The 23336-nt window shown below is 36.9% G+C and overlaps 2 protein-coding genes across 2 annotated transcripts in view; both read left to right on the forward strand.

Moving 5' to 3' along the window:
- Window positions 1-23336, forward strand: part of LOC121783379 — a 447925-nt gene that overhangs the window by 274311 nt on the left and 150278 nt on the right. The window lies entirely within an intron of this gene.
- Window positions 15940-16536, forward strand: LOC121784325. Its single transcript, XM_042182485.1, has 2 exons — window positions 15940-16323; window positions 16423-16536. Exons 1-2 carry the CDS (start codon window positions 15940-15942, stop codon window positions 16534-16536), a joined length of 498 nt encoding a protein of 165 aa, XP_042038419.1.

Consider the following 23336-nt stretch of genomic DNA (forward strand, 5'->3'; position numbering starts at 1 on the left):
AAACTCATTTTTTTCTATGCATGTCCTATCGTTCCTCTCTCATCGTTTTTCTCAATTTACCCAACCCAATGTTCAACACAAGAGGGAAAAACACACCATAACATATTTCAAAGTGCAACACCTAACCACACCAATAAACACACTCCTTAGATATACATGCATCATATAACACCATATATCTTGAAAATAAGCACTATTTTATTAAGGCATAAAACTGGCAGAACTGCGCGACCGTTTTGTAAAAATCACTAAAAATCCATCCGACCTCATATGAAGCTCAAATTTGGTCACAACACAGTAGACACATTCAAGTTCACCCAGTTAAAATTTCACACCGAAATCGTGTCATTTGGTCAGTCAAAACATTTATACAACTCTCTGATCGGAACATAAAATTCTAGCAGCACTGCGCAGTTCATTTGAAAAATTCACCGTAAATTCATACGATGTCCAATAAGGCTGAAATTTTCACAAGACTCAGAAGACACTCCAAATTTTCATCTAGTTCAAGAATCAAATCGATCGGAGGTCATTTGGTCGGTCAAACAGATTTCGAAACATTCTGGCCGAGAACACATGTTACTGGCAGAATTGCGCAGTCGACTTCAAACATTTTTCAAAAATACATTTTTCGACAAAAAGGGCTGAAATTTTTACGAGACACAGAAATCACCTTGAAATTAGCTCAGTAAAATTTTCATACCAAAATCCAATCGTTTGGTCAGTCAAATACATGACGGAATCCACTATCCGAACACCACAAATTTCATACTCACAAATTCGAAATTTGAGTTTCTTCCTCAATCATCCAAACATAATTTTCTCATGCTTATAACACGAAATCATGCTTGATAAGACTCTCTTAAACATGTTTGCACATAAACTTAGATCATTCACCAAAGATTCAAATCAAACTTCACACAATTCAATCAAAAAAATCGCATAACATCACTTTCATTTAAAGCACATAAATCACATAAAACATGATGCTCAAACCGATATATATTAAAACGAAAGCTCTTGGAAACACTTTAGTTCAAAATCCCACCTCGATCGTTTAAAGCCTTCACGCCGTGCTCATCTCTTTCTCCTCTCGCTGGAAGGTAAGGCTGCACTTCCTTCGATCAAGACGCAGCGCCGCTGCTGTCACGACGCTGTCAGTGCAGCCGCCGATTCACCGGAAGAGCTGCTGCTGCCAGGGCCGCTGCCGTCGCTGTCGGGAGACGCGACGCCGCTGCTGTCTCGCCGGGAAGACGCGAAGCCGGGAGGACGCTGCTGTCACCGTCCAGCCATCCCTCCGTCTCTCTCTCTCGGTTCGCCGCACCGCCGCCGCCGCTGCCACGAATCCGCCGTCGCGGATCCGCCGCCATCGGCTCCTCCCTTCATCATCTTCTCCTCTCCATTCCTCTCTCGGCTCCCCCTCTCTCTTCTCTCTCTCGGATTCTCGATTGCGAAGAAATGAAATGAAATGAAAGGAGGTTGTATTTATAGAAAATTTTTTCATAAAAGATAAAAATTCACGTCTTTTCGTTTCGATGTGACGCGTAATTAATGCGGCGTTGAAAAACGTGCCTGATGTGACGTGGTTCTTATCCACTTGGAAAACGTGCCTGATGTGACGCGGTTCTTATCCAACTTTTCGTCTCGATTTGTTGTCGAAAGTGTATTTGATACGTGGTCTATTCTTTCGTGTAGGTATCATTTTGGGCTCGTAACAATTGGGTTTCAAATTGGGCTAGGAAGAATAATTGTTTGGCCTCAAAAGTGAAATACTTCTCTCGACAAAAGAAACAAGGTCGAAAAAATTTTCAAGTGCACAAACGACAGTCCTTTCAAGAACTCAATAAAAAGGTAGAAAAAGTCGGGGTGTTACAATCTACCCATCTTAACAAAAATTTCGTCCCGAAATTTGCTTACGTCATTCGAAAAGCTCAACCTCACCCTTTCCTCCAAGCCTAGTATCAAGAACTCGAAAATTGATCAAGCAGTCTTACTTGGATATGAACTGATTTCAAAATCGTAGCAACACTGTTGAAAGTGTCTTAATCAGAACGGCTGCAGAATTAATCAAGAAAACAAGAACAACATTTCTAGCTCGACTCTTTTAGATCGCATCATCAACTTGCAAAAATTGGTTTGAAGAAAAATAAAAATAAAGCAAGGTCTAAGTTCCATTGAACTTATCATGTTCATTCTGGGAATTAAGGTTTCAGATGAACTCATAAAGCTTGAAACTTTACTTCTGATGAGAGCTCGAAGGAATATGAGGTAGATCTTGAAAACAGAATGAAACTGAATTAAGTCTCAAATTCCATAGTAGACTGCAAAATAAGATATTTCAATTGTCAAATCAAATTTGTAAAATTTCGGCATCAATGAATGATGGTTCAAACATGTCATGACACGAGATGGTCAATCGTGGGAGGATTTAGAAGCATAGACAAATGTCATGAGGTAGCACTGATCATGGTTCGATGACATCATGTTATTGAATAATGATGTCACATCAATGGATTCATAGGATTGCAACCAACGTGAAGTGAACTTTTTAGGAAGATCGGCTAGATCAACCACGTTAAGGAAAAAGAGACACAATAGCCTTAACTTGGTATTGCAGAAAGAAAATCATTGAGCATGAAACAATATGTAGTGAAACTGAGCCAAAAAGAATTTCACTTCTGCAAGGAAGAACTTGCCGCATGCATAGTTACGAAATAAAAGGTGTACAAAAGTTCCAAAAAGAATATTCCATCCTTTGAAGAAACATGTATGGGAGATGTGATCATACTAAAGGTCATAACTGCAAACAGCTTTAGGAACGAAGTTCAATGACAGAAGCTCATAAGGTCAAAATATTTTCCTTACGAAAGATGAATCAAAGAGGACTACTAATCAAGATGTCCAAAGTTACAAAGACAAGCACAAATTTTCAAGAACTGAAAAATGAGTCATGACTTGACATAGGAAAAAGAAATAATGAGCATTACTTGCAAGGTTTGAGTCAAACAGGGTCTTAAATTGACAAGGCTCCCTGTTAATCGAAAGAATGTAGAAAGAATTTCTTAGGATCCAAGTAAGTACTGCTGATTAAAATTTTCATTCTAGTTACGAGGGTCACACTCCCTCGCTCGTCTTTCTGAGGCCAAAATGGTAACATCGTTTTAAGAAACATTTTAATCATAAGTCATATCTTCATAATATTCTTTGCACGTGATAACCGTCATTCTTTTAAAACGTTGTAGTTATTCTCGCGCTCTCAACATGCTATAACGGTCGTTTTTGTTGCATCGCCACCTTTGGCCGAAGATCGGATTTATCTTATTAGATCGCAGGTATGATCTCTACCTCCATTGTAGGATTACATCATTTCACATCTCTTCTTGCCTCGAACGTTTTCTCGTTTGGAACATCTCTTCAATTTGCACTTCTTCTTTTCTTAAACTCTTTATCATATGCTATGTCTTTTCGCATTCTCCTTGTTCTTGTCATTCAGGGAAAAACAATACTGAATTTGTAATCATTCGATAAAGTTCGAGTTCACACCACATATTTCCATTTGTCCTATCACTCGGAAAAGTGATATTGCAGTTGTCAACAACTAAATTCGATATCATTCAATCTAACATATTTCTTAGGCACTCTAGGTTCACAACACATTTTAACATCTCATATCTCAACAACTTAGTATAACACACACAACACTTTCACATCCCAAAGCAAAACACTTTCACACTTCACATTTACATTCAAAACTTTAGAAACAAAAATTTTCCTTTACACTTTCACACTTTCCTTAGAAATTTTACAATCTTAATTTCAATTTTAAAGTAAAAGTTTTGACTCAAAACTCAAAACATACTTGAACATCAACTTTCATCTTTCATGTAAAAACAAACAATCAATCGTTCCTCTTCACAACTCGCTTTTTTTTTTTTTTTAAACATCAGCAATTACTCTTCTCAACTTGAAATCGATCCCTCATGGAAAGAATCTACTTCCTCGTTCTTATAAAATTTTCTCCTCTTTCCTTCTCAAAAATTTTCTCGTCGTCCTTTCTCCGAAACTTTCTCATAAAAATTTTCAAATAAAAAAAATATTACCTCTTTCTTGGTTGAGCGTGGCGAAGCGGGATGTTGAGCCTTCCAAATTTAACCTTATTTTAGTCTAGCGAATCGAATCTAGACTAAGACTGAAAAAGACTCTCGGGTCCAGAGCGGAAAGAAAAATTGCTCTGATACCATTCTGTCACGCCCGCCCACCCCAGGGGTGTTACAAACGAGGCGATCGTGACCAAGGGACAAACATTTAAGAATAGCATTTAAGGATAACAGTTCATAAGAAAGACTCAATTAGCTTAAAAGAATAATATATATCAGAGTGTATGATACACAGAGTGCAAACTCGACTTTAGCTCCAAACAAATGGGAAAAGCTCGAATAAAATCAGAGTGTCTTTTCAACAATCAGCAACTCGAGATAAAATTATCTCAACAATACTTGGCGGAAGCATTCGAGAGTAGAATACTATTATGTATGAAGACATAATATATTCAGAAAGTTTTATTTACAATCTTCTTCACTTTCATGCTCAACACCCACCGCGCTCGTCACCGCTCAACCTGCACATAGAGAAAACATGCAGGGCTGAGTACTTGGTGTACTCAGTGGACACGTGCCAAAATATATTTTATAAAAATAGATTTTGTCAAGCCACTCTTTGAGTGAACTCGGGATTTTAGGAAAAGTCCGAGAACACTAAACATTTTTCTTTTCCTTTTTCAAAAGCGATCTTTCGATCTATTTTCCTGGAACATATGCCGTATCTGACAAACCCGATTTCACTATCTCTTGTTCATTCATCAGTCCATTCATCATTCATCTTTCCTTTCATCATTCATCATATCTTAACATTCAAGTGCCTGGGAAGTGGTTACCTCCCACGGTCACCCATCAATCCATTCCATTCAAGTGCCGGGGAAGTGGTTACATCCCACGGTCACCCATCAATCCATTCCATTCATCATTCATCGTTCCTTTCATCATTCATCATATCTTAACATTCAAGTGCCTGGGAAGTGGTTACCTCCCACGGTCACCCATCAATCCATTCCATTCGAGTGCCGGGGAAGTGGTTACCTCCCACGGTCACCCATCAATCCATTCCATTCAAGTGCCGGGGAAGTGGTTACCTCCCACGGTCACCCATCAATCCATTCCATTCATCGTTGCAGTCAGATAGGCATAGTTCCAAAACAAAATATGGCTTGACATAACCTTTTCAACTTTATTTTTCTGTAAGACCGTTTTTTTTTTTACATAACTCATCTTTCTTTCATCAAAAGAAGAACATATAACCTTCAAAACTTCAAAACTTCATCTCTTTTTTTTCGTCGTAAACGTATTTGGATCAAAACTCATTTCTATCGGTCAAAGCCGAACTCAAGAATCAACGCAGGCTACACTTCATAAGCAATCGTAAAGCAACACATAACATCATATAATAACACCAAGCAAATAGCACTTTTCATAATACTTCACGTTAATTAGCAAGCTCGCACTTAACATCATATAATAAATAGAAAGCACATAAAACAATTCTCATAACCACTTTATAGTAAACTAAAAACCTTCATAAAAACATTTTAGTTCGAAAGCTCACATAAATATACTTTTCGTAAAAAAAAACTGTAACTTTAACAGAAAGTCCACCTCGTTTGCTTAAACCATTCAATATCCATTTAAGGCAACCCTCGTTCCTTGTGCTCACGTACACACAATAATCCTTGCCAACATCACAACATAAGTCAGCCTTCCATAAACTCATTTTTTTCTATGCATGTCCTATCGTTCCTCTCTCATCGTTTTTCTCAATTTACCCAACCCAATGTTCAACACAAGAGGGAAAAACACACCATAACATATTTCAAAGTGCAACACCTAACCACACCAATAAACACACTCCTTAGATATACATGCATCATATAACACCATATATCTTGAAAATAAGCACTATTTTATTAAGGCATAAAACTGGCAGAACTGCGCGACCGTTTTGTAAAAATCACTAAAAATCCATCCGACCTCATATGAAGCTCAAACTTGGTCACAACACAGTAGACACATTCAAGTTCACCCAGTTAAAATTTCACACCGAAATCGTGTCATTTGGTCAGTCAAAACATTTATACAACTCTCTGATCGGAACATAAAATTCTAGCAGCACTGCGCAGTTCATTTGAAAAATTCACCGTAAATTCATACGATGTCCAATAAGGCTGAAATTTTCACAAGACTCAGAAGACACTCCAAATTTTCATCTAGTTCAAGAATCAAATCGATCGGAGGTCATTTGGTTGGTCAAACAGATTTCGAAACATTCTGGCCGAGAACACATGTTACTGGCAGAATTGCGCAGTCGACTTCAAACATTTTTCAAAAATACATTTTTCGACAAAAAGGGCTGAAATTTATACGAGACACAGAAATCACCTTGAAATTAGCTCAGTAAAATTTTCATACCAAAATCCAATCGTTTGGTCAGTCAAATACATGACGGAATCCACTATCCGAACACCACAAATTTCATACTCACAAATTCGAAATTTGAGTTTCTTCCTCAATCATCCAAACATAATTTTCTCATGCTTATAACACGAAATCATGCTTGATAAGACTCTCTTAAACATGTTTGCACATAAACTTAGATCATTCACCAAAGATTCAAATCAAACTTCACACAATTCAATCAAAAAAATCGCATAACATCACTTTCATTTAAAGCACATAAATCACATAAAACATGATGCTCAAACCGATATATATTAAAACGAAAGCTCTTGGAAACACTTTAGTTCAAAATCCCACCTCGATCGTTTAAAGCCTTCACGCCGTGCTCATCTCTTTCTCCTCTCGCTGGAAGGTAAGGCTGCACTTCCTTCGATCAAGACGCAGCGCCGCTGCTGTCACGACGCTGTCAGTGCAGCCGCCGATTCACCGGAAGAGCTGCTGCTGCCAGGGCCGCTGCCGTCGCTGTCGGGAGACGCGACGCCGCTGCTGTCTCGCCGGGAAGACGCGAAGCCGGGAGGACGCTGCTGTCGCCGTCCAGCCATCCCTCCGTCTCTCTCTCTCGGTTCGCCGCACCGCCGCCGCCGCTGCCACGAATCCGCCGTCGCGGATCCGCCGCCATCGGCTCCTCCCTTCATCATCTTCTCCTCTCCATTCCTCTCTCGGCTCCCCCTCTCTCTTCTCTCTCTCGGATTCTCGATTGCGAAGAAATGAAATGAAATGAAAGGAGGTTGTATTTATAGAAAATTTTTTCATAAAAGACAAAAATTCACGTCTTTTCGTTTCGATGTGACGCGTAATTAATGCGGCGTTGAAAAACGTGCCTGATGTGACGTGGTTCTTATCCACTTGGAAAACGTGCCTGATGTGACGCGGTTCTTATCCAACTTTTCGTCTCGATTTGTTGTCGAAAGTGTATTTGATACGTGGTCTATTCTTTCGTGTAGGTATCATTTTGGGCTCGTAACAATTGGGTTTCAAATTGGGCTAGGAAGAATAATTGTTTGGCCTCAAAAGTGAAATACTTCTCTCGACAAAAGAAACAAGGTCGAAAAAATTTTCAAGTGCACAAACGACAGTCCTTTCAAGAACTCAATAAAAAGGTAGAAAAAGTCGGGGTGTTACAAGGAGAGTGTTATATTGCACTTTTTAAGTTGACCAATGGTTTATTGTTAGTTGATTTTCAATTAATTAAATATGAAATGTTAATTTATACGTAATTATAAAATTGATGAGTTGTGTAATCATTTTAAGACAATCTTTGATTGAAGCTATTTTGATTTTTCTACCTTACCAAAAATAATTAATAATATACTTATGATTGTTTTATAATTAATAAAATTGATTTGTGATTAATGAGATTAATAATAATGATTATTTATGTGATGTTTTTATTTTTATTTTTGTCATTGATTCTCAATAATAAAATACTATTATTTGTTTGACTAGCATGCTTGATTCTTAATTATGTTGATATATTGGTGAATATTAGAATAATCCAAGTCACAATAATGGCTATGTATGCTAATATACGAAAGTTGAAGAGAGATGTCCTGAAATGTTGAGAGATGCTTGAAATTTCATCGAAGTACACAATATATTTAGCCGAAATTGTATACGCAAAGTATACGTGGGTGAAAATTCACATTTTCGCCCGCGTGATTTAGACAATGATAACTTATTTATAAAAGTAGGATCCGCGTGCTTTAACTTTTTCAATCCGCATGTTATTACATTTCTTAAAACATGTGCCTAGTCAAATATTAACAAATTATAAGGACAAATGGAGATGGAGTACTTATTTATGTAATTGAAGTAATTTTTACATTTATTTTGGTTTTACATTAAGGCCCAATAATAATGAATATAGGTAGCCGTTTAAAACATGTTATTTAATATTTTCACTAATTTATATATTTGTGTAATTTTTTTATTTCAAAAGTTACTTAACTTTTTATTTTCTATAATAACTTTTTTTCTGCATATACTAATGAATTTAGATGTTGTACAATATTATTTACCATTTTATAAATAATTAATTAATACATACATTTTTCAACAGTATTGATAATACATAAAATTAATTAAAGAATATTTTAAAGGAAGAAATACAAAATGTCAAAGGTGGAAGAAAACTTACATTTTATACAATAAATAAGAATTTTTAAATGCATTAACATGCATCAACAATTTCAATCCCAGTACTGCTGTGTAGCTGCTTCGCCTTGGGAGATGGGCTTCTGGCAGCCAGTGGGTTAAGGTCTCCCCCTTAACAGGCTACTGCGTATCCAAATTAAAACCCTTAACATGATGTCGGGCCCGAGTGTGAGGGCCGTCAATGCGACGGAACCGCCTTTTTGCTGCAATAAAATATAAAATATTAAAGGTGAAAAAAACTTACTGTATTTTCGATACATATTAATATGCTAAGGAAATTTAAATTATAGCCATAATCAATTAATAGACTAAAATGATACTCTTGTGACATATGTTTTTGGCCAAAAACATGCAGCCGATTTTGTGCAAGAGTAGAGTAGTGATATATATGGAGTTAGCTACGAGATTTAAATCTTTGCAGCAAAAGGCGATTCCGTCGCCTCGGTGGCCCCCACACTCCGGCCCGACATCATGTGAGGGAGTTCAATCAGGGTACGCAATAGCCCGTTAAAAGGGAGGCCTAATAACATGAACGTCGATGATGAAGAGTCCACAGCGTCGTATTAAGTTCGTCGAGCGGCACAAAAGGATAAGGTTCAGATCCTATATAGGAGAGCGCTCAAGGATACTCCTAGGGTTCATGTAAGTTTTATCCTAATTGGTTCATTTTCTGGTTTAGCTTTTTATTTAATTAGCTTTTTATTTGATGATTTCTGGTTTCTTTTTTTATTTTCATCGACCTTCCAAGGCTGGTGCTATTAGAGAGATGTTTGAGGCCAACAGACATATGGTTCGTTTTCTTCTATGATCTGTATTTTTGTTATTTAATTATTTGTTGGAAGCCTATTGCTCTTTGAATTCGATTCATACTCATCGTTGGTTGATTATAGATAGAAAACAAACTAATAGTAAATAAGGGATTTGAATTTTGGTCGATTAAAAGAGATTTTGTAATTTGTTTAAATGTCTAATTCTGTTTAGGGCTGATTTCTAGCTATGGGTTCGCAAATAGTTTGCGAAATCTGTTTCTTTGGTAAATGATTAGAATCATGAGGTAGGATTAGTAACTGTGTTGGATGGACGATCACACGATGAACGTAGTTAACCTGAATAATATCTATTTTATTATTGTGTTTTTGTTCATCTATGTATTATCATGGACTTTTTTCAGGCAGATATTGAACTCATCGATAAAATTATAGTAGAAGAGGAAGCAAAGTACAATTATTGGCGGTGCACCAATGAACACAACACCACATCCAGGGGTAATTTATAAGACTTAATCTTTCTATAGATTGTTGTCAATTTGATTGTCCTTTTTCCATCATATTATAAGGGAGAATGGGTTTGAGTAAGGTTGGGTAAATATACCGAAAAAATGGTACATCGATGGTATCGTACTGAAAAATATCGAATTTTCAGTATACAAAAATTTTCGGTACGATACAATACCGTATCGTAAGTTTTCGATACAATAACGACATAAATTTTCTTATACCGCGGTTTACCAATTTATATCGAATATACGATATATATCGATATTATCAGTATACCGAAATATATCGAAAATCAATACGTATTGAATTATCGATACATAGCATTTATACTGATTATAATAATAATATAATTACTTTTTTAATTTCGATATACCGTTCAGAACGGTAAACCAAAGTTCGGTACGATATACCGAAATTTCGACATGGTAACTGTATAGATATTATACATACCGAAACTTTCGATACAGTAACGATATTAAATTTTTTCATATCGATATTTTCGATACGATAACAATACAAAATTTTCAGTACAATATACCGTATCGACCCAGCCCTAGGTTTGAGTATTGCTTATGGTTTCCATTCAAAGGGAAACATTTGGTTTCTTGCACAAATTTTCATGCAGTGTTGTTTAGTGTTTGGGACGAGACAAAGGGGTATGTTTTCTTGAAGTAGCATTTGTATCTTGAACAAGTGAAACACTTCAACTGGTTGGTCTTAAGCTAAATATAGTATGTAATTGTTTGTTGTCTTCTTCTAATTGTATTTAAAGGAACTGTCATTGTCTTTATGTCATCTTGTTGAGTATTCTTTTTTGCTGCTGCAGCATAACTATGGCGAGGAAGAAAATGCAGCTTCTTTTGATACCTGAAGACTAATTTGATTGGATGACTTAGCTAGTATTGAAACATTACTAAACTTGCAATGCAGCTTCTTTTGTATATCCAGTCAATTACTTTGGTTTCGTGTCCATAATGTAATGAAACCATGTTTTGTATATTTCCTCTCGCGCGCCAACTGTTCGACATGTTGCTTTTCTGTAACTGAAAGAGCAGGTTTGTGCAGGTGTCGTTTCAAGCAAAGGGTGTATCCTACTGATCAGTATGGAAGTCCCTGCTAATCCTGAACCTGGTATCAATAATCCTCAACCCACTTCTACTGGCTAGTATAGTGGACATAAGGGTCGAATCCCACAGAGATGAATGTGTTTTGGGATTTGTGGTGATATTCTGGAAAGGTTTGGTTAGCTACCACGCTTTGGGTTGAGACTTATCTAGGCTGGAATTTAAGGTGGTACTCTACTGACTAGGAGGCGGGAGAGATGTTAAACAGACGGTTGTGTACGTGTGAGTGGGGAACATGATGTTTCAGAAATAAATGTAGAAGGTACGAGTTTACTATAAAAGGCTAAACGGAATATCAGAGTAAAAGAGGTAGTTAGGTGACTAGACCTGCAGACCTGAAAAGTAACAGGTGAAAAGTAAAGACAAAAGTAAAAAGTTGTTAAAAAGCAAAAGTGGTCTCAAACTTGGATGGAGATGTTGTCTTCTTCAACATAAATCAAATCAGATCAGCAAAACCAGATTCATCACCATAAAAACACAGATTAACAACTTCAAGAACACAGATCTACAATTAAAACTTCAAATCAAAAGATCGAACACTGAAACTGCAATTATGCTTACTGGTCAACATGCAGGGTGGCAGAAATCACGTAAACTGGGTTTTCGCACTTAACTAATTCAGATCTAAAATCTAACAGCTATCTAGACTTGCAAACTCAGAGAAATTAACTACAGAAGTTAAAACATGCTATTCCACACTGGAAATTACCTTAACAGCTAGATCTAAGCTATCTAGGTAGAAAGAAGCGAAAACAAACATGAACCGATGCTGGAAAACAACTTCATACTCAATAAAACGTTTGGATCACAACTAATACTTCAAAGTAAGCAAATATTTAAAGTGCAACAAATCCAATCGTAAGAAAACAGAATGCGATTAACTAAGAAAGCAATAAAGATTGTTTGCCACTCCGGGCGATGAAACTGTTGACACTGCGAGACACGCTGGCTGGAACGAGAGAATGGAACTCCGGCGAACTGATGAGCTTCAGGTGACCATGGCTGTCGGCGAGGAATGAGAATGTGAAAGTGATCTACCGAAGAGAGATTTCTAACTAAGCGTAGGAGTTAACTAACTACTTGATGATTATTCTCTCTCCAAGTGGCTTCCTTTTATAGGGAGGCCTCCCTTGATTTTTAGGGTAGACTTCAAACATGAAATGACTCTTTTGCCCCCTGGTTTGCGGCTGATCTTCCCAGCTATCCTTCTTCTCCATCTTGAGCCTTTTCGGCATGCATACTGGTCAGGATAACAACATCCTGACGCCCTTTTCATCTAAATTCTCCGAACATTCCCGTACTGGCTTGAACATTTCCCTGCACACTTTAGCAACTGTTTTGCAGAATATATTCCAATTATGCACATTATACTGACCAGTAACCAAAGCCTAGAATACGACTTATCAGTAACCATACTAAAACAACTCTCTCGTAGACTGTTTGTTGCTAAACATGAGTGGTGCAGATATAAGGTTCCAATGTTCAGTGTTAATTACTATGATGATGGCATATTATTACATATTTCAATTTGAATGGTAAGTTTAAAATTTTTATTAGCTATGGTTTTGTCTATTGTTTTAAAATCTGTTATTTCATTTTGTGGTGCATATTTGTCTATTTTAAATTTATATCACAAAAGTTGCCAAATCGAAATAACAGAATCAATCATATCAAACCAAATTGAAACAAAAGTGTTAACTGAACTGAATAATTTGAGTTGTTGATTTGATCTTTTCAAAATTTAATTCTAGTTCAAATTGAATCAATCCTTACCAAATATACCGACTGTCACATGTTTTCTCTCTTTGCACAAACACACACCACAGATAAAGTAAGATGTACATCCCTTCACTAAAGGCAATTTTTTTTATAATTCCTTATATTTTACTCCTTCTCAAATTCCCAAATTTCCCTAACTTAATTTTGCCCCCTCCCATTTATATATTTGATGGACTAACATCGCGTGGGCAACTTAGGCCTATAACTAAGCCAATGTGATTTGTATTTTTAGTAGGGATGTCAGTGTAGCCCGCAACCCGTGGGATGGCCCGAATAGCCCGCTAAATTTATAGGGTTAGGGTTGAAAATTTCTAGCCCGATAAACTTAAAACCCTATTAGCCCGCACCCGATTAACCCGCAACCCGTTAGGGCCAGACCTGAAAACCCGATGGGCTGGCCCGAAAACCCGATACAATTTCTATTATTCAATATTTGTACTCCTAATTCGACATTTCATTGATTAATTTTATAATATAGATAACTAAAAAATAACTTTCTAATTTTATATTAAATATACATATTATATATTGAATTTTTATTAATATAAAAATTGATAAATAAATTAAAAAACTTCTAATTCACTAAAAAAATATTTAAATTTCTAAAACATGCATTATAATTTCACAAAATATCTCAAATATTAGTATTTGATCATGTTTATGATTGTGTTTAAGCATATATCTAAAATTTATCATAATTAAAATTTTACATTTTATAAATAAAACTAATTTTCATCATTATTTATTGGATTGATCGCATGTTAAACTTATCGGTAGCAACCTGATTAACCCGTTGGGCTAGCCCAAAACCTGAGCTTTTAGGGCTAGGGTTGAACCTTTATAACCCGAAAGAAATCACAACCCGATTAGCCCGCACCTGATTGACCTGCAACCCGAGTGGGTTGGCCCGGAACCCGACGGGCCGACCCGATTGACATCCCTAAATTTTTTAGTGATGTGGTATCTTTTCTTTAGAAGTAGCTATTCATCTATTTTTGGGCCGGGCTTCACTCCATTGCACGATTCACTAAAGTCCAACACTTTTAATATGTTATGCTTTTCAACCCTTTTTTTATTGCAAGATATAGTGACACAACAACTTGTTTTTATCGTTGTGTTGTTTTTGTGTGTTACTGTTATATGTATGATTTTATGAAGTAGATATCGTTTCTGAGAATTGAGAGACTTGGAACACGTTTCCATGGAAGTGAGTTACTTACGTGTGTTGTCTTACTCTAATTAACACATTTTCTGAAATGGAAACTGTCATTATCTTTATTTCATCCTATGTCTTATTGTAAAATTCCAGGTCGAATAAAACATGCTTCACTTAGAGTGGGTGGAAAAGTTTTTTTTTGAAGTGTATATAATGATAGTACTTTCTTAATTATGTTCAATTATTTCGAATTTATATTCTATAAATGAAAATCATATTACCCGTGCGTAGCAAGGGTGGTAATACTAGTTATGCACAATAAACTCGTGATTTAGCAAGTTTTTTTAATGTTTAACATCGGTATTTATGTGGTTTGTAGCATATTAAATGAATTTTCATCCATTATTCACTAGTTACGCGAGTTGACGAGTTTGCCGAAATTTTGTAGTCAAAACAAGTGAAAACGAGTTGAAACAGAGTTCAGTTCAGATTTGCAGTTTTCGTATTAGGTATCTACTAAATGATTTTAATGAATACAAATGAAATAAATGATTTTTGAGTTGATATTTAAGCTCCATAATAATTTGATATTATATCAAATACAACAAGTTGTATTAACATTTGAGTATAAGTAAAACTTTTATTAGTAACTTTTAAATTACGGACAAAGGAATAATTTGGGAGAAGATTTGATTTTGTGGGAAAAAGACCTAGCAACCCATGGCCTCATCAAACAAAAACCTAGAACTAAATTATCTCTGCTGCAATAAATTCTCAAATCTTATATCATTATCATCAACACGATGGCTGCCCTTTTGGCTTCCTCCGCCGCGCGGCGTTGTTTTCAATCTATCAATTTCTTTTCACGTGGATCCAGAGCTCAATTCCACCACAGGTTCAGTTTTTTTTTAAACAAAAAATAGGAAATTGATGTACTCCATTCTAACTTGTTTGTGAAATTTTTAATTTTGATCAGTGAGGAGGGAGTTATAGGAAGAGTCATCAAGGTAATTGCTTTTTAGCTTTCGGAATAATTAACTCAATTCTATTTGTATTATTCTTGAACATACGGATAAGTATTATAATTAATATTATTATTTAATAATAATCGATTAATATTAATTAAAGAAAATATTTGATTAATTATTTATAATTTATTAATTATTAATTAATCAAATTATTTAATTATCTTAGTTTAATTTCATGGATTTAATAAAACTACCTATTAATTTGAAATTAATATAAGTGAACTTTCTGCCTAATTCACTTAAGTGATAATTAAAAGAAAAACAATAACTTAAAATAACTAAGCAATAATTACGATCTCTGTCGTATATGGTCTCCAAAGAATTAGTCTATGTATGAAGCAGTTTCTAATATTAACGCGAGTCACCTTAGGGGGAGCCTTAATCCTAAGAAATAGCAAGTTCATTGGTTAGACTTCTCAAAATAAAGTTCAATTTTATCTAGACGTGATTTCCAATATTATCGCGACCCACCTTAGTGGGAGCTTTAATCCTAAGAAATTACAGAGTTCAGAAGATTAAATTAACTTGTGAGATAACTGTAGAATTTTGTTTGTGGCGTGCGACCTTCCCTAGAAGGAGTATCAATACGGAAACAAAATTATTGGGGTGAATATTCAATGGTACAAGCTTAGGCAACGTTTGGCGGCCATGCCACCTTAGTGGTCTCTGGACTATTCGTCGATGTTGTGACCAAAATTTTGTTAAATACGAATCTTTTACCTGACCTCCCTAGAGGCGTACTTAATTCTATTTAACTGTTGTGAGAATCTAAACTGTTTTAATGGTTTTCTCTTTAGAATCTTACATAGTTTGTAACAATAAGCTACTCATTTTCTCAGCTAAATCCAAATCAAGATGTCGTTGAATCCTCTTTCCGCTATTCTTAAAGAACACAAACTCGAAGGTCATAACTATATCGTATGGAAACAAAATTTGGATATCGTTCTTACTGCCGAAGAGTACAAATATGTGCTCACTACTGAATGTCCACCTGAACCTGCTGCAAATGCTTCTGCAGCAATGAAAGAAACATACAGAAAGTGGTGTAAAGCCAATGAGATGGCGAAGTGCTACATGTTGGGTTCTATGTCAACAGTACTTCAACATCAGCATCAAGGCATGAACACTGCTACTGAGATTATGAATAATCTTAATAACCTTTTTGGTACTCAGAATCGAGCGGCTAAATCTTTAGCCTTTCGGAGCATCATGACTAAGGTTATGAAGGAGGGCACATCTGTGAGGGACCATGTCCTCGAGATGATGAGACACCTCAATCAAATTGAGGTTTTGGGAGGGATCATTGATCCCGAGTCCCAAGTAACTATAATCCTTCAGAGTTTGCCAGCTAGCTATCAGCAGTTCAAGCTCAATTTTGAGATGAACAAGAGGGCTTACAACCTAGCTAAACTGTTGACTGAGTTGCAGTCAGCGGAGGATCTTATGGTCTAGACAAAGGCTGCTATGATGAGTTCTAGGCCGTCTTCCTCAGGCTCTAAGCCAAGTAAGGGGAAGAAGAAAGCCTAGAATGTTGTAGCACCAAAGATAGCTAAGGGAAAAAAGAAACGGCTGAACACGAACAAGAAGCAAAAAGGCAAGTGTTTTAAATGCGGTGAAAATGGGCATTGGAAGCCGGATTGTCCTAAAAAGAGCAATGGCTCAGGTATGCACCAAGCTTTCGTTTTAGAATCATGTTTAGCAGTTGTATCTACTCAGCAATGGGTGGTTGATACTGGAGCTACTGATCATGTTTGCTTTGATCCTGATTTAATGCAGGTGACAAGGCAGTTGAATGAAACAGAGATCGAGATCCAGCTGGGCGATGCTACGAGAGTGGCAGTCGTTGCAGTTGGAGACGTTTATTTACGTTTTTCTAGTGATAGAGTTTTAGTGTTGAATATTGTTTTGTTGATACCTTCGTTTAGAAGAAATTTAATTTCGGTTTCTAAACTTGTTTCTGATGGATATTCGATTTCATTTGATGATTCATGCATTATCAAGAAATGTGGTTCTTATATCTGTCGTGGTATCATGGAAAACAACCTTTACACAATAATGTCTACACAGTATATGCAACATAAAACTGAATCTAACTCAACATCGAAAGTTTCTCGAAAAAGAAAATCTCTCGAAAAAGAAAATCTCCTTCTGTTTCAATGAACGGAACGTACTTATGATACCTTAGACTTGGTCATGCTAACCCTACTAGGATTCAAGCGTTGGTAGACCAAGGTCTACTTAAGGATCTAGAAATAGAACCTTATACAACTTGTGAATCATGTTTGAAAGGCAAGATGACTAAGAGACCATTTAAGGTCAAGGGTAATAGGGCCAAGGAAGTACTTGAGCTCGTTCATTCTGATGTGTGTGGTCCAATGACTACTCAAGCTAGAGGCGGCTTTCAGTATTTCATCACCTTCATTGATGACTACTCGAAAGTTGGATATGTCTATTTGATGCGTCACAAGTCAAAATCTTTTGAAAAGTTCAAAGAATTCAGGGCACTTGTGGAGACGCGACATGGTAAGACAATCAAGGCTCTACGGTCTAACCGTGGAGGCGAGTACCTTAGTAGTGAGTTCTTGGACTACTTATCAGAGGCGGGAATTGAATCCCAAGTGACTGCGCCTGGCACACCCCAGCAGAACAGCGTAGCTGAACGAAGGAATAGAACCTTCTTAGAAATGGTTCGATCGATGATGAGTTATGGTAAGTTACCTATTTCGTTCTGGGGACACGCGTTGCTCACAACAATCTATACCTTGAACAACTTACCATCCAAATCAGTACCTACAACACCACATGAGTTGTGGACTGGACGAAAATCTAGTCTAAGACATCTCAGAGTGAGGGGTTTTCCAGCACACGTGTTGGAGAAAGATCCAACGAAGTTGGAGTCTTATACTGAGGTATGTTTGTTTGTAGGGTATCCTAGTGGAACGAAAGGCTATGAATTCTACAGTTTATGAGATAAGAAGGTATTTGTTAGCACAAATGCTAAGTTCTTAGAAGAAGACTATGTGATGAATCATAAGCCCAGCAGTGAAGTAGCTCTTGAAGAACCAAGAGATACTTCAGTTTCCACAAGCAAATAACCAATAACACAAGTACAATCTATACCTGAGATATCAACTTCTGTACCACAAATTGTAGAGCCTCGTCGTAGTGGGAGGGTTCCTCGTGAACCAGAAAGGTACATTGGTTTGGGTGAGTCATCTGACTTAGACCCAGACAGCAATGTATCAGACCCATGGAACTTTAAAGAGGCGATGGCAGATTCGGATAGTCATTCCTGGAAAGAAGGAATGGATTCTGAACTACAATCAATGATATACAAATACGTTTATGATTTATTAGTCCTACCTGAAGGTTGTACTACCATTGGGAGCAAATGGATTTACAAACTCAAACGAGGACCTGACGGACGAGTTAAAGTCTTCAAAGCAAGACTAGTAGCTAATGGTTATACCCAGAGAGAAGGTATCGATTACGATGAGACCTTTTCGCCAGTAGCTATGCTCAAGTCAATCCGAATTCTTTTATCTATCGCAGCCTACATGGATTGGGAGGTATGGCAGATGGACGTCAAGAAAGCTTTCCTAAATGGAAGTCTTGAGGAGACCATCTACATGGAACAACCCGAGGGATATGTAGTCAAGGACAAAGAACACATGGTGTGGAAGCTTAAGAAGGCCATTTATGGCCTCAAGCAAGCATCCCGATCATGGAATATGTGTTTTGACCAAACTGTTAAGTCTTTTGGCTTTGAGCAGTGCCCAGATAAGAGCTGTGTGTACAAGAAAGTTGAAGGTAAGAATGTAGTGTTCATGGTACTCTACGTAGATGACATACTATTGATTGGAAACAGTAAGAAAATGTTGTCAGACGTGAGAGATTGGCTTTCAAGTCAATTTGAGATGAAAGATATGGGAGAAGCTGGACACATCATAGGCATTAAAGTTCTTAGGAACCGCCAGAAAAGGATGTTGTGCCTATCTCAAGAATCTTACATCGATACGATAGTTAAATGTTTTAGTATGCAAGATTCCAAGAAAGGTTTTCTACCTTTTAGCCATGGAATCACCATGTCTCAGGATATGTGTCCCAAAACACCTATTGAGATAGAAGCTATGAGAAGGATCCCTTATGCATCAGCTGTTGGGAGTCTCATGTATGCTATGTTATGCACAAGGCCCGATATTTACTTTGCTGTTGGCATGGTAGCAAGGTATCAGTCAAACCCTGGTCAAGGACACTGGATTGCGGTAAAGAAAATACTCAAGTATCTGAGAAGAACTAAGGAGTATTCTCTAGTTTACCAGGCATCCCAGATACATCCTTTGGGTTACATTGATTCAGACTTTCAGTCTGATCGGGATTCTAGAAAATGAACCTCTGGATATGTGTTTACTTTAGGAGGTGGAGCCGTAATTTGGAAGAATGCGAAGCAGAAATGCATCGCAGACTCTACCATGGAAGCTGAATATGTGGCAGCATCAGAAGCCGCAAAGGAAGCAGTATGGTTCAGAAACTTTCTTATTGATTTGAATGTGATTCCGAGTATGCCCAAGAGCATCACTGTTTATTGTGCTAATTCTGGTGCTGTGGCAAACTCAAGGGAACTACGAGCCCACAAGGCAAGCAAACACATAGAAAAAAAATATCACATCATTCGTGGTATAGTGCTGATAGGAGACATTGAAGTGGTCAAGATCGCATCAGAAAACTATTTGGCAGATCCATTCACAAAGGCACTTCCAGTCAAGACGTTTGAATGTCACGTGAAAGGGTTAGGTGTTCGATCCGCTTTCAGTATAAGTGGGAGGATTTTGCAGTTTTGGTATACTCGAAAGCTATTTTGACTATAAGTGAGAGATTGTTAGAGTTTAGTATACCGAAAGCATCTTTCGAATGCTTGTATATGTAATAACTCTTTATCCATTTGTTACCATTTTATGAGAAAGAATATTTTGTTACAATGTATTTTGCTTATGTATTGCTTATGTATTTATGAGATGTTGAAATGCGTTTTCCATTTAAATACATAGTTTAAGCAAAATGAGTCTAAGTCTTCTGCATAGTAGACGAGTTGTGAGCAGCGTTCACAGTAGGTAACTTGTCGGTTCTTGCAGAAGGAAAATTGTTTCACAACCTAGATAGGCTTTGACTACCTATCGTGAAAGGTTGCAACGTCAGTCCGAAAGTTTCCTTACCTAAGGAAATGAACGACGTCGGTGTGGTATAGCACTGATAGGATCAAACAGTGAGATAAGTCTTTCTTGGCTATTTACTGAAAGACGAGGTCTCAGTGATTGTCGTTTCTTAATCATTGTTGACATAACATTGAGCATACGATATTAATTGAAAACTACTTTGACTTATCAAATGGTGAGGGAATTTCGTTGCCCTAGAATCCTGATAGATTGGGTAATGATCATTAATGTCTAAGTGGTGCTAGTATGTTATTGCAATGAATCGTGTGCTGGGAGAGGCCAGTATTATAATATCCTCAAGAGGTGTTTAGAAAAAGGTTTTATTATTCAGAAAACATGCCAGTTGGAATTTATTCCATGAATAATAAATAATGTTTCTAAACTAAACCACTCTTGGAAAAAGAAATTAATTAATAATAGTCAGATAGCAGACTTGATATTAATTAATGGATATTTATATCTTTAACACGGGAAATGATTTAATTAAAGAGGAAGTCTCGGAATACTCGTAATTTCGGTATGGACGGGCAGTCAATATTATATCTATAGTGGATGATAATAATATTTAAGTTTGGGCTTGAATTATATTGCTTTTAATTTAATTAGTGAAAGCCTGAACTGTGGCCCAATCCAATCCTCCACAGATCCCTGGCCTGGCCCAAAATAATTAACTTAATATAAAAGGGAGAAGAAGAGAAGACAGATTAATTAATTCTACCGTAGAAATTCGACCTCTACAATCCGTAGAGAGAAAAATATCGATTTTTAGGGTTCTTCTTCCGTAGAGATTTCTGTCTTCAATTCTTCTCCAGCTTTTGAGGATTTGACAAGCTTTGCCCACACAAAGGTCAAATTCGAGGTAAAAGGGAATAGATCAGAAGATCCGTGGTTGAGATAAATTGAAGAAGGTGATTGAATTCAACTCTTGAATTCCTACGGTATGTTGTATTTAAATGCATATATTCAGTACAGTCTGTGATTATATGCTTATGAACATGTTTCTAGTTTACAATCGGATAAAAGCATGTTTAGATGTAAATCTTTTAATCAAACTAAATAGATTTCCGCTGCAAAACCAACAGTTCTCTCACCATATTTCCCTTCAATCTAGGGAAATACATATGGAATAGAATTTGCATCAGCTTCACTAGAGATGGTAGAACCAGATTCATTGTTTTTTGTAGTACTCTCTGTCTCTAATGGCAAGCTTACAAAAGAAGTATATGGAAGTAAGTACATCTTGTAGGAAGAGCACCCCACACAAAAACACACATACGAAATTGAGGTAGACCGTATGCACCAGCTGCCACCATTCCCATTCTAGCTTTGATAACTCATGCCCACAAGGCAGCCCATTGCATATCTACCAAGAAAACTGACAGCAAACATCACAAGGTCAACAACGTTCTCCCTAAAAAAAACTTTGGCATGAGATGAGACACAATATTCATGAACACAACTTGATAAGTGGTGCATCCTTGTTATTAAACCTATTAAAGACAGTTAAGCCTTGACAAGGTAGGCCACCACATATGCCATCAATAGTTCCAGGCAGTGGCAAAATTCTAGACTTGTAAACTCTTAACACAAATTCCTTCAACATTTCAGGGCAAGAACTCAGATCACCCAAAGGCACACACGTATCATACTCAGAGCCATAACCCTTCGACCGTATCTTGAAATGCATTTCATAAGTTTTTTTGGTATTGGGGTTTCCACAACAAACTTTCAGAATCTCTTCAACTTCAAACACTTTAGAGTCATCTTCATCTTCCTACTCCTCACTATCATCTTCAACTTCTTGTTTGACATGCTCATTGGATGCGTTTTTATTTTCCGAGGATAAATCGGAAAAGAAAAGCTTCTCCCACTCCACAAGCAAGTTATAAAAATCATCTGCTTTTCATTTCTGGCCTGTGTTACAGAGATGGTTTAGCTTAAGGCTTTCACAAGCATATGGGTTGAGATTAATAGTCTATTCATGAAAAGTTTAACCCCACAACTGGTAGCACTAACACAGAGAGTCGACATTCCACCACATTTAGAGTACATATCCAACAAGGTTCTCTCACCATATTTGTAACCCCACCCTTTTTTATCCCTAGTCAGGAAATACATGTGGAACAAAATTTGCATCCGCATCACTTGAGATGGTAGATAGTACTCTCTGTCTCTAATGGAAAGTGATGAGCTTAAGTTATCTCTACGTGTGCACACTGAGATTAAAAGAAGTAACAAGCAAATGGGTCTAGTAGATTTACTAAACCGATGGGTCTAGCAGATCCCAAACATATTTGAGTGTCGTTGGGTGCACTTCCAGAACTGCTATCAAAACCTTAACCCACTATAATATTGGTTAGTATAGGGAAGTAAGGATATAATCCCAGAAGGATGGAGGTGTAGAGCTTGTGTCGTGGACATTTTGGAAGGGTTGGTTGCTGCCACGCAACTCAGTGGGTTAAGTTAAATCTCCTAGACTCGACAAAAATTTAAAAGACTATTCTATCTACTTGACCTAGCGGATGAGAACAGTACGGACGTATGCATGAATATCAAACAAAAGCAAATACTTCAATCTAAACTAAACAACTGAAAACATCTGCAATAACAACGGTCATGTTGAACCTTTCCCGAAATAGCCAAACAATATGCAAAAGCAAGTGGGGACCAATTTTCCTAACTAACCTAGTGACTGAAAAGCTGTGAAAAGCATAAAAGAACAAAAAAATGCAGAACTGATTCTAACTCTAACTACTTCATATTCTTCAGGAATTCATCGAAAGAAACAAAGCGTAACAGAGCGTTGAACTCCATTAAAATAGATCAAACCTCAGATCAAGACATAAACACGAAATTCAAGCATGAAACTACCAGATCTAATCTACTTGTCCAAGCGAAATTGAGAACGAACAGTATTAAGCCATAATCATGCAGAATTAAAGCAGAGAAGATCATATTCGCTAACTCAAACTCCAATCCAACATGAATCCAACATGAATCCATCAGATCCCAGATCACCACACTCAGATCCAGCCTCAT

The sequence above is a fragment of the Salvia splendens genome, chromosome 21 (genome assembly GCF_004379255.2).
Source record: "Salvia splendens isolate huo1 chromosome 21, SspV2, whole genome shotgun sequence".
Classification (NCBI taxonomy): Eukaryota; Viridiplantae; Streptophyta; class Magnoliopsida; order Lamiales; family Lamiaceae; genus Salvia; species Salvia splendens.